Source organism: Fukomys damarensis, unplaced genomic scaffold, assembly GCF_012274545.1.
Source record: "Fukomys damarensis isolate Sample0158 unplaced genomic scaffold, DMR_v1.0_HiC HiC_scaffold_1, whole genome shotgun sequence".
NCBI lineage: Eukaryota > Metazoa > Chordata > Mammalia > Rodentia > Bathyergidae > Fukomys > Fukomys damarensis.
The window spans coordinates 41288962-41301940 of NW_022900913.1; the positions used below are offsets into that span (position 1 = coordinate 41288962).

General features: G+C 35.7%; 1 protein-coding gene across 3 annotated transcripts in view; it reads left to right on the plus strand.

Moving 5' to 3' along the window:
* Il31ra (interleukin 31 receptor A) overlaps positions 1-12979 on the plus strand; it is a 60046-nt gene that overhangs the window by 19596 nt on the left and 27471 nt on the right. For all 3 annotated transcript variants that reach the window (XM_033760939.1, XM_033760941.1, XM_033760942.1), the window contains 2 exons: positions 7423-7565; positions 11874-12024. In XM_033760939.1, coding sequence (XP_033616830.1) covers positions 7423-7565; positions 11874-12024 — 294 coding nt within the window. The remainder of the gene's footprint in view (positions 1-7422; positions 7566-11873; positions 12025-12979) is intronic.

The window sequence follows — 12979 nt, forward strand, 5'->3', positions numbered from 1 at the left end:
AAAAAAAAAAAAAAAAAAAAGTTAACTGTTTTCCTTTGTAAGGTTATATTTATAAAATATTAAATTTTTATGTAAGTTTTAAAAAATAGAATTGCTTTTTAAATTTTATTTTCAAATTGTTCATTATTAGTGTATACAAATAAAACTGGTTTTCATATATTGACACTGTAATTGATAACCTTGTTTATTTCTTCTATAGTTTTTGGTGTATTCCTTAGAATTTTCTATATGCCAAATTGTGTCATCTACAAATATAGTTTTATTTCTCATTTCCAGTATGCATGCCTTTTATTTCTCTTTCTTGCCCAATTGTCTAGATCCTTCAGTACAACATTAAGTAGAAGTGGTGAGAGCAGACATTCTTTTTCTTGTTTGCAATCTTAGGGTAAAAGGATCCAGTCTTTCATCATTAAGTATGATGTTGGTATGGGTTTTTGTTGATACCTTTTATAAACTGATAAAATATTATTCTACTGATGGTTTATGAATTTTAGCTACAAAGAAGTGTCAAATGCCTTTTCTGTATCTATTAGGATGATCATGTAGATTTTTCCTTTATTATATTAAAATAGTATGTTGCATTGAATGATTTTCATAAGTTAAAAAAATATTCATATTCTTGGGATAAATCCCATTTGGTTGTGGTATATAGTTCTTTTGATATGGTGCTGAATTTGGAATTTTTGTATCAAAGATATTTGGTCTTTATTCATAATAGATACTTTTCTATTGTTTTCTTGTGCTAGCTTCTTGGTATGTGAGTTATGCTGGTCTCATAGATTGTTGTGAAGTGTTTCCTCATCTTCTAATATTTGAAACAATTGGTAAAGAATTGGTGTTATGTTTTAAACTTGTGATAGAGTTCACAAGTGCAGTGCAGCCATCTAAGCCTGAGCTTCTTTTTGTGGAATGTTTTTCTTTTTGATTTTTTTTCTTTTTGTCCTAGGTTTCTCTTTAAAATATTTTTTTCTTACAAGCAGTAAGAGAAAAGAAACAAATCACATACAAAGGAAAGCCCATCAGAATCACAGCAGACTTTTCAACACAAACCCTTGGGGCAAGGAGAGCCTGGAATGAGATATTTCAAGTACTAAAAGTGATTTGTTTCTTTTCTCTTACTGCTTATAGTATTTTGTTCTTCTGTTGGGTTTCTGCGATCTTGATTATTATATGTCTAGGTGTAGATTTTTTTTTATTGTGGCTAGTTGGGGTCCTATATGCCTCACTTATCTGAATGTCCAATGCTTCCCCTCTGTTTGGAAAGTTTTCTGTCATTAATTCTGTGAACAGCTTTTTAACGCCATTTGTATTTTCTCCTGTTACTTCATGGATTCCTATCAGTGTTATGTTATTCTTCTTTGCATCATCTAGGAGTTGCTGCATAGATTTCTCATGATCCCCTACTGTTTTTAAGAGACCTCTCTTTTCATGGTCACTGACTGCACTTCCCCTCTGTTTGGAAAGTTTTCTGTCATTAATTCTGTGAACAGCTTTTTAACGCCATTTGTATTTTCTCCTGTTACTTCATGGATTCCTATCAGTGTTATGTTATTCTTCTTTGCATCATCTAGGAGTTGCTGCATAGATTTCTCATGATCCCCTACTGTTTTTAAGAGACCTCTCTTTTCATGGTCACTGACTGCAATCTCATATTCTATATCTGAGAGCCTATCTTCGCATTCTTTTATTCTGTGCATACACTTTCAATGTAGTGTTTAATCTCCTGGATATCTGTTTGAATCTGTTTTATGGATTCCATTAGTCTGTTTTGTTACTTCCTGTGCTTTGAGTTCAGGGTGTCCTGGTGGTTCACTATTGGCCTTTTCAACCTCATTTGTCCTACTGTTTGCCATTGGTGAACTGGAAGTCTGTCTTTGTGTCTTGCTTAAGTGTTTTCTCATTTTTATTTTTGTTGTCAGGCTGTCCTTGGTTTAATCTCTGGGTTATCACCCAAACCTTCCTGATATAGTTGAGCCCTACCTTCTGGGTCTCTAATGACCCACAGACATTCTCATCTTCATAACATCAGAGAAAACAACTCATCAAATCAACCACAATCCTTTATCCCAACCAGCAACACAATATGATCAAGCACAACTTGGAAACTGACCACCTGTGGTAGTCACTAGTCTGTTACCCTTAAACCATTTGAATTAAATTGAAATCAAGAAGCAGTCCAAAACACATCTGCAGTGAACAAATTTTTCAGTATAGTATATTTACCATTTAGGATGGGGGCTCAGACAGAGCTAGGACTTGAGACCCCTGATCTCTGTTAGCTGATGGCTGAACCCCATGACACAGACTGACCTTGGGCTGCAAAGCCCAGATTGAGTTCCCCAACCTTCTGAACAGTTGAACTCCACACCCTTCTACTACAGGTTTCCCACGCCCTTTCTTTAAAGATATTCAATGTTGGGAACTCAGAAAAATACCCTCTATGACCACCACTGCCTCTGCAGAGTGGATCCAAAGACTGGCTCAATCAGGAGGTCTGAGAGTGCATGGGGGGTTGGGGTGGGTTTGGGGAGTGGAGAGGTGTAGGGGAGTTGTGGCGGTTCAAGGGCACCTGCGGCTACCTTCCTAGTGCTGGAGCGATGGCGGCTCCCGGTGGGGGAAGGCGTGGCTATCCTTTCCGCGGTGGATCAGGGTCCAGGCAGCCCTCCTGGTGCTGGACTGATTGTGGCTCCTTGTGGGGGAAACTGAAGAAACTTTTTATAGACTATTTTTAGGATTGCAAACCTATTTTTAGGGTTGTTAAGAAGTAACATCTTTTTTGGACTTCTTTTAGGAGAGAAAAACATTTAGTAAATAACATTTTTATAATAAAATATTTCCTTATTTGAATTCAGCTGTATGGGATTATGACAATGTTTTATAAATATTGAATATAGTTTGGTTTTTAATTGAGGCAGTCGGCAGCACCACTGAGCTAAATCCCCAGCCCTCTTAATTGAAATATTCTCTCTCCCAGTCCTTTAGGTTTATACTGGTAGTTTGCTTAAACTTTTTTTCATGGTTAATTTTGTCTCACAACTTAGCACAATTAACAGTATCAGACTAAATAAAATTTTGGTATTTGTTATGAATCAGTTTTTTACTTAGTCACTTTTGTCTGATAATAACCCACCTCTGCTCTTTTTGTTACTATTTGCATGTAGTATCTTTTTCTATCCTTTTCCTTTAAATTTACTTGTGTCTTTAGAACTAAAGTTGGATCATTGAAAATAATACATCTGTTAATCTATGACTTTTTGATTGGCAAAAATCTGTACCCTTTACATTTAAAGTAATTAATAATAAGAGGACTTGCTTTTAAAATTTTATTTGTTTTCTGTATGTTTTACGGTCATTCAATCCATTTCCTCCATTACTGACTTCATTTGTATTTAGGTGATTTTTTTCTTTTTGTGGTGGCATGTTTTGATTTCCTTCTCACTTCCTCTTCTGCATATTCTACATTTTATAATTACCATGAGGATTACATATAACATCTAAAGTTCTGATTAATTTGAATTAATGCTAAGTTAACTTCAGTTGTATGCATAACTTTACTCTTATCCAACTGCCCCCCCCAACTTTATGCTATTGGTAACATAAATCGTATCTTTATATATTATATATCTATTAGCATAGATTTATAATTACTTTTAATCATCAATATTTTAAATCCTTTGCAAAATAAAACAGAGGTTATCAACAAAATTATAATAATAGTGGATTTTATATTTGTCAATATATTCACCTATACCAGAGATACCTTCAACCAGATCAAGTTATAGTCTGGTGTCTTTTTATTTCAACCTGAAAGTCTCCTTCTAGCATTTCTTCTTCTTCTTTTTTTTTTTTTTTTGGTACGATGATCCAACTCTGTTCCTTGCATTTGCAGGGTGGGCGGTGGATTTAGCCTTTCTTATACAGCAGGTCTACTGTTGGTAAATTCCTTCAACTTTTATTTATCTGTGAATGTCTTAATTTCTGTTTCATTTTTTAAGAAAAATTTTAGCAGATATAGAATTTTAAATTAATTTTTTTCCCAGAACTTTAAATATATCATGTCACTGTCTTCTGGACCATAAGATTTCTGATGAAAAATTGATTGATAGTCTTATTGAAGAATACTTTTATAAGTTACTTCTTGCTGCTTTGATGATACTTTGTCTTTCTATGATTTAGTTGCAATGTGTTTTAATACAGATCTTTTTGGATTTATAATACTTGGAGTTTATGCAGATTCTTGGATTGTAGATTGATATATTTCATTAAATTTGGGAAGTTTTGGACCATTATTTCTCTAATAACTCTGCTCCTTTCTTTCTCTCTTCTCTTTCAAAGATTCCAATAATGTATAATGAATTGTTCTGCTTGATCATATCTGACAAGTCCTTTAGGCTGTGTTCACTTTTCTTCATTCCTGTTTTTTCTACTCAGGTCCAATAATTTCTACTGTCCTATCCCCAAGTTTTTTGGTCCTCCTTCTTTCTAATCAAATTTATCATTACACCTTTCTTGTGAACTTCATAATTTCAGATATTCTAGTTTTCAACTTCAGAATTTCTGTTTCCATTTTATAATTCCTATCTTTGTTGATATCCTCATTTTATTCATATATAATTTTTCTCATTTCTTTTAGTTCTTTGTCCATGATTCCCTTTAGCTCTTTGAGCATATTTAGGACAGCTCTTTCAAATATTTAGTAAGTTGATGCCTGGACTTCCATAACAATGTTTGTTTATTTTGTTTCTTTGAATGGGCTATATTTTTCTGTTTCTTTGAGCTCATTGTAATGTTTGTTGTTGTTGAAAGCTGAGCATTGAAAAATTATCCACAACTCCTAGTCTTTCCAGACTAACTCTGTGTTCTGACAATCCTTCACAGATTAGTGGGGCTTGGTTCGAGCCTGGGATCCATCCTAGATAAAAGACCTTCTCAGTTCTTTTCTAAGTATGCATCCTCACAGCTTCTTTTTAATATTTTAATCTCCCAGAGAATCTCATTCAGTTTTTCCTTAGGAATTTATATAGTCTATAATATGTCTTTATCCATAATCCCTTGCCCCAGGCTTATGTAGATCTATGGTCTCCCTGCAACTTTCATGAGATTTCCCTGTCACTTTTCCCATGTGAGAGTCAAATCAGACAAGACAATTCCATTAGTCTGCCTTCAGACAGGTTAGAATATAAATGAGGTTTGCTAATGTCACTTACTATACATCAGATCTTGATGAGTTCTTCTGAGAGCCATTTTCATCAGAGAAAAATATTAGTAAGTTGTATGTGATTAGTGATAGCGTTGAGTGGAGATTTAAGAGGAATTTATTCTGACAGGAGGCAGTCTAGTGTAATAAGTAAAGGCAGGAACTTTTCACCTTGAGTGGATTCTTGTGCTAAGAACAGATGAGTATTAGCCTGGCTTATTAGTAGGGATTTATTTAACTTCGCTAAATCTCTTCTGTGAAATGGGTGTCATAAATGTTAGGGGGATTTGCCTAATATGTCAATTGTTTATAGTTTACCCATGGAGTGGCCACATAGATTGATGACCACCTTTTAGTTGAGGCATAATAAGTACATATTATTTTTTGAGTAGTCACCAAAAGCTTTCTGAATATTTTTACCATATATATATATATTTTTTTTGGGGGGTACTGGGGATTGAACTTTCACTTATGAGGCAGGCAGCAAAACCATTGAGCCAAATCCCCAGCCCCTTCCAATGTTTTAAATTCTGTCACCTAAGTAGAAATTTTTTGCTCTCCAAAATCTTTCAGGATGCCAGGCATGGTGGTGTACACCTGTAATCCCTAGCACTCAGGAGTCTGAGGCAGGAGGATCTCTCTGAGTTCGAGACAAGCCTGGGCTACATAGTGAGTTCCAGGTCAGTCTCAACTGCATAGTGAGACCCTGTCTCAAAAAATTAACAAACAAACAAACAAACAAACAAAAAACCCAACAAAATCTTTCAGGAATTACAAAGATTAAAATGTATATTCAATTAAAATGTATATTCAATATTATTCAATTCTAGCTAGCAAGAATGTGATGAGTATTTTCACACTGTTGGTGGAAACTGAAATTTGTGTAGCCTTTGCAGAAAGCAAAATGGCCCTGTGTGCCAGCAGCCCTAAAAATGTTTAAGTCGTTTTACCTAGCCAGGCTATTGTAAATAACCTACCAGAGATGCAGGAAAGGATTAAACTGTCATCCACTTATTCATTCATTTAATGCATATTTGATACTTGTTTGTGCCTTAATTCTAGACTCCAATTAAGACTAGCTTCTGTCTGATTGAGAGTAGTCTCCCTTCTGTCTTGTAAGTGAAATATTTGAAATGTTATGAATGTACAATAGTAGAAAAGTGGTCAAATAAATCTTGTTCATCCATAAAGTGGAATATTATAAAGCTTTAAAAAATTATTTGAAGAACTTTTAATAGTTACTAATGTTTAGTAGAGAGATAATGTTTTAGAAGGCAAAGGCTTTACTTAGCATATCAGTTTGGTTTAAAAGATATACAAATATTCAGAAATAACCATGAATGGAAATATACCAAAATATTAATGAGTTATCTCTGATGGGTGGAATTATGATTTTAAGTTTCTTTGGGTGTGTTTTTTGTTTTGTTTTGTTGGGGTGTTTTTTTTTTTGGTATCAGGGATTGAACTTGGGTCCTTGTGACTGTGAGGCAGGTGGCAGAAACATTGAGCTAAATCCCCAGCCCTTTCTGTTTTTTATATTTCAAAAATTGAGCATATGCTATTTTCATAACCATAAAAGTATGTATTTTCAAGGAGAGATTTGGGGATAGAATTTTTGTGGTATGCAAGGAAAAGGAGAGGTGCTTTCTAGTTAGCATTCTCCCATCTTGGGAGTCAAGAAAGAGGCCCAGAGAAGGGAAGAGTAGATAAAGGGAGCAGCCCACTTTCTATTGTCTGACCTCTCCCTCTCTCTCTTTTTTTTTTTTTTTTGAGGCGAGGTACCAGGGATCAAACTCGGGACCTGGTGCTTGTGAGGCAGGTGGCAGAACCACTGAGTTAAATCCCTAGTCCTTCCCCTTTCTTTAAAAATTATATTATGGTTTATTCTATAACCTATACTTGTTTATAATTATATTATTATTGTTGTATATTAGTCACTTTTTACTTCCTTTCTACCTCATATAAGATACTCATCAGTAAAAGCCTGATTTACTAAAAACTCACAGGAGTAATTCTCTTTTCATTGGGCGTTCATTTGTTTGGATATCACAGGGAAGGAGATGGCATTCCTTTTTCAATACATTGCTAATGCCATCTGCACATAGAAGGCAGCAAAATATGCTCTATCATTTCCTTTTGAGGCTTATTGTACTTTTGATTTTAGGTGGATGTTGTTAATGTCATTATTTTTGCAAATATGAGAATTGTGTGATTTTTATTTTCAGTGAAAACTATACCACCTGAGATTTTAAGTGTGAAGCCAGTTTTGGGCATCAAAAAAATGCTTCAAATAAACTGGGAACTCCATGCATTATCAGATGATTTAAATTATATACTTCGATTCAAGACAGTCAATAGTACCCACTGGGTAAGTTATGCCATTGTAATATTTCTATTAGAGGATACCAGGAAGAAATTCATTGACAACTTTTTTTGACCTGAGTCATCTTTTTCAATTTCTACATTGAAAATAGAAAAACTATAGTGAGTCCTTTTTTTTGAAAGTTTTCCATTTATACCCTTTAAACTGGAAAAGTATTCTACCATAGCTAGTTTACATTCTGAGCACAGTGACATATTAACTAATGAAAAATTTGCTTTTGCATCCTGTCCTAGTGGGTGTCTAGTTATGTTAGTTGCCAGAGATTTTATGGTTTGGCCATTTATTTTTTAAAAAATTTCCCCATCTTTTATAAAAGTGTAAAGTATGGCACACATTTAGAAAAGTAAATATAATATGTTTCATTTAACAAATTATTATTAAGCACTCATGTATAAACCAACAGAGTTAAAAATACAACATTCATAGTGTGCCTGAACTCTTTGCTCACTCTTTCTTCTTTAAAATCTTTTTTATGTTTTATTTGTACGGGGGAGCGAACTCAGGACCTTGTGCTTGTGAGGCAAGTAGCAGACCACTGGGCCCTGCCCACCCTTTCTTTATGTGTCTTCTCCTTAGAGTTTCATGGTAATCACTTCTTTGCTTCTAATATGTTTTTACCAGTTAAGCCTAAAAAAAAACAAACAAAACAAAACAAAAAAACCCATGTAATTTAAGAAACTATGCTCTCATTCTTTGATTACCTAGGATGAAGGAGTGGCCAGAACTATATGAGGAATATATAAATGGAATCCATACATTCTATATTTTTAATGCTTGCTTTATTCTCTTAATATTGTACTTTTCAGATTCTTTTGTGTTAAAGTAGAAGGGAGATTAGTAGATAAGAAGAAGGGGAGGGGAAAGTGAAAGAGGGTTAGGGAGTATGGAGGGGCCAGGAATTTAGCTTACTGGTGCAGAGTTCGATTCCCAGTACCAAAAAAAAAGGGGCGGTGGCAGGGAGTTAGCTCAGTGGGTCTGTAGAGAGAATGGGTATGATACAAATATATGTGTGTATAAAAATGTCTCAGTGGGATATTTTGCATAATTAATGTACATTAGTAAAAAACATTTCACCCATCTAACAATGCTATAGTTTATACATTTTTCATTGTTTTGTAGTGTTCTGTTGTCTAAACACAGTGGAATCATGGCTTTAATTTGCATTTGGCTTTTTTTTTCTGTTTGCATTTACCTTTTAGTGAGATTACAGACCTTTTCATTTTTAAAATTGTATGATCTGTTTGATATTTTAATTGACTTATAGGTGTTCTTTATATATTTCTATTTGAGTCTTATTTTTGTGTGTTTTAAACATCTTTCACTATATAGCTTGCTTTATCACTTCTTTCTTTTTTCTTTTTTTTCCCCCCAGTAGTGGGGATCAAACTCAGGACCTTGGGCTTGTGAGGCAAGCATGGTGCCACTGAGCTGCATCCCTGGCCCCTGCCTTGTCTTTTCTTAATGATAACTTTTGATGAACAGACCTTAATTTTAATATTGCCAAATTTTATCAAGCTTTTCCTTTATGCTTAATGCTCTTCTGTGTTAAGAAACCTTTTCTTTAGAGTCCAGAAGATATTCTCTGTCTTCTACAGCCTGAAATTATATCACCATTCTAATAAGTGCAAACCAATTCAATCTTTAAAACATATTTTTACTTGTAAGACTTGCTAGTAAAATACAACTTTACTATCTTGTAATTTTTTGATTTTCAACCTAAATTAAAGTATTTTATTCATAGTTAATGGCTTCATGTTGATCTTATGCATTGTTTTTAGCCTACTTAGAATCTTTGTGTTCTGCTACCCAAAGCTTAGTTAGCATTTTTCTTTCTACCTTGTTCAGATTTGTAACTGTAACTTTATCTGGTCTTTAATAAAAGTGGTAACTTCATCAGAGCCCTGTGTTAAATCAGTAGAACACCAAGGACATCAGCCTCTCCTTTTCGTTTCTTTCTTTTTCTGATTTTTTGAAAGAAGATCTCAGTATGTATTCCCGGCTGGACTTGAACTCACTATGTGTACCTGGCTGACTTGGAATTCCTGGTGATCCTTCTGTCTCAGACTCCCAAGAGCTGGAATTACAGGCATGCATCACCACATCCAACTCAACCTTCTCCTCTTTGACTGTGATTCTATAAATCCAGGCTTCTATAAATATACCTAATTATGATGACACTCATTTAGCCTATTTTTTTCATCTGTGTAGATAGCTATCATGAGATCCTTTCCCTTGTGGAAACCTGAAGACATTATGTATATTATGTCTTCTCATGGCCTAGTGCTCTTTCTGAAAGGAAAATTTGGTTAAATTTATTTTGTTCTGTGTTCAAAGAGACAATGTTGGCCTTTCCTCCTTCCAGCTTCCTTTCTAAGCTAGCTCTGAAACTGTTCTCCCAGAACCTGAGGAGGTAATTTAAACACACTAATTTGTGGTTTAGGAAACCCTAGAGCAGTCACCAGCATAGCACAGGCTCATCTTCTTTCCTACCACAAGTCACAGTCTCAGACTGCTTCGAGACTGCTTTAGGCTTTGCACCAAAACTTCTGACTCATCTCTTAAGACAAATACTTGTGATGAATTAGGATTTGGCATAGAGCAAAGAGTGCTAGAAACAAACCTGATGGAGCTAATTAGTGTTTTGGCAATATTCCAGTGCCTTTGTCGAGAAGGGAATTTTTAAAAAGTGCATATTAGTTGTACAGACCAGTGGGTTGCATTCTCGCATATTAATTCATGCATACATATAACACACTTTGACCATTCTCCCTCCCCTCTTTTCCATTATCATCTTCCCCCTTTCCTTCTCTTCCTTCAGACCCCTTCCTTTTTTCTCCTAGTGAGGAAGTTTTAAAGCTAAGGCTGTATGCAAAGGATCAGTTGATCCTGGGCCCTGTGAGGCTAACAGTATATAGGCTAACAGAAAGTCAAGATTAAAGGAACTTTAAAGGCAAATTGTTTGAATGACTGAATAGCTTGTGTTGGTTCTTCTGAGACGGGCTGGGAACAACAGGCATATGTGGCTACATTAAGCAGGGTTTCCGAGCATGTGCATGGTGAGAACTACTAAGACACATAAGCATGGAAGATAAGAACAAAGCAGGAGGAAAAATTGGAAGACTTTATTAAAAAAAGACTATGCTGGGGATTGAACTTGGGACTTTGCACTTGTAAGGCAGGCATTGGCACCACTGAGCTAAATCCCTGGCCCAAGATTATATGCATTCTTAAAGCATGAAAAATAAAGGAAAATATTGTTAGACTTCCTTCCCCTTGTTGTATAGTTTAGTATTATTTGTATTATAATTTATATATGGATGGCATTGTGTGGTAGGGCCTCTCCTAAGGGTCTCAGTGCTGTTCCAGCTGGGCCCAGTAATGATAGTTATTGATAGTTTCTTGTAAGTTTTGCTCCCACAACTCTAGTTTTCTGCCACAGTATCTTCTGTTCGGAAGAGGATGCTCAGGGAACCTGGGCTTCAGCTGCAAAACTGTCATTGGATTCCATCTTCTTGCTCTGCCTCCACAACACTAGGCTGGGAGTTCAGAAATGTCCCTCTGCATCTGGGATACACAACTTTTTGTCACAGACACACTTCTCCTTTTGCTCAATTTCTTTTAGGCCCAGGACTGTAATTACTTCTTTTCCTTTCACGGCTGTTATGTACATCTGTATCAGGACTTCCTTCTTTTGCAGGGGTCTGTGGGACTGTGCTGTGTGCTTATTAACAAAATGGGCATCCTTTTAGGCAACTGATTTTTCATTAATTGACTCAATGTAAGTTTCATAAACCAACAGCTAAATATTTTAATTGTGGCAATGATAACTGTGCTCAGAAATTAATAGCTAAATTTTTAGTTCCACCAGAGAGCTGGATGCAGAAGAGACTTTAGGAGATTTTAAAAAACTAGTGAAAAACTGAGATTTTACTAATGAGAAACTGAAATTGAGAGAAGAAAATTGATTTATACATCTTTCTTCTTCCTTGGGTCTCTGACTTGCATCTTCCAGAATGTCATGCAACCTGCCAAGAGATAGGAGTCTCTGCTCTGATAGCTGAGACAGAAACTGAGCAGAGAGGTGCTGGTTTATGGTGTGATTCACACCTATTTAGGTACAAATTCTCCCCATATTTAAGCACATGTGTATATTTATTTATGAAGATGCTGTATTTTAAAATTTGAGGTACACTGTTATTAATTCTTGAAGCAAGCTTTGAGATGCAAAGAGGGAAAATGGAAAGATAAGATGTACTATCTCCATTTCAGCTCAAGATGTTTTCTGTCTTGTAGATGGAAGTCAACTTCAGTGAAACTGAGGTCTACAACCTCACAGGGCTGCAGGCTTCTACTGAATATATCATTTCTCTGCGTTGTAAAACCAACAAGTCAAGAATTTGGAGTGACTGGAGCCAAGAGAAAATGGGAATGACAGAGGAGGAAGGTAAACTGCTCCCTTGTTTGCTTCCTGTGGGATAGGGCTGCCTCCGCCTAGACCTGATGGATTGTTGTCATGTTCCAAGCTCGGGAATCATGGAATCCTGCAATTGCAGAGACTGGAGAATCTGCATGCTTCCTCTCCACAAGCCTACTGACCCCTGGGAGGGAGCTGCATTCCTTTGATTGGTGTTTGTTACCTTAGCGGGTTTGCCCCAAAGTAAAGGATCTTACCTTTAACACTCTCTGAGGTCCTTACACTCTACATGAAATGGTAGCATATCATTTAAAGGAATTTGATAAGTTCAAAGTATATGATTTTTTTTCAAAGTATATGTTGTAAACCCTGAAACTACTACTAAAAATATAAACATATAACTAATGAAAGGAAAAAAAAGGCCACATTTGTAATGACAGCAAGGGAAGGAAAGAGGCAGGATCTACGCATAATAAAATCCCGTACTGGCCTTAGGTAACATCTGGGGTCAACTTCTATGCTGCTGGTCCAACAATTTATTCCTCTGGCTTCTGCTTGATTTTCCTGTGAGACCAAGTTGGTATTAACTGATGTTTGGCATGTTCACCCTTATATAAGATTCTAGAATCAATCTGATGCCTTCTGAATTTTGTATTCCCCACTAGAGATGTTTGTGCTTTGTTTGAACTTCCCAGTAGAGCATATAGCTTTGGAACAGAGATTCAGGCAGCAGATGAAGAATTGGGCTAGACAGCCTGTGAAGACCCTCCTCATCCTGAGATGCTTCTGTGCCATGGTGTAGTCATGTGGGGAAGGTCACAGGAAATCCAAAATCATTATGTGCTGAAGTGCCTAGAATTGTGCCTGACATATGTCAGGGATATATAAATTTTGAAGAAATAAAAATGCATAGTAAAACACAGTTAAGATATAGATCTAATGTAAACTTTTGATTAAAGTTATATATGGTTAAACCACATTGACA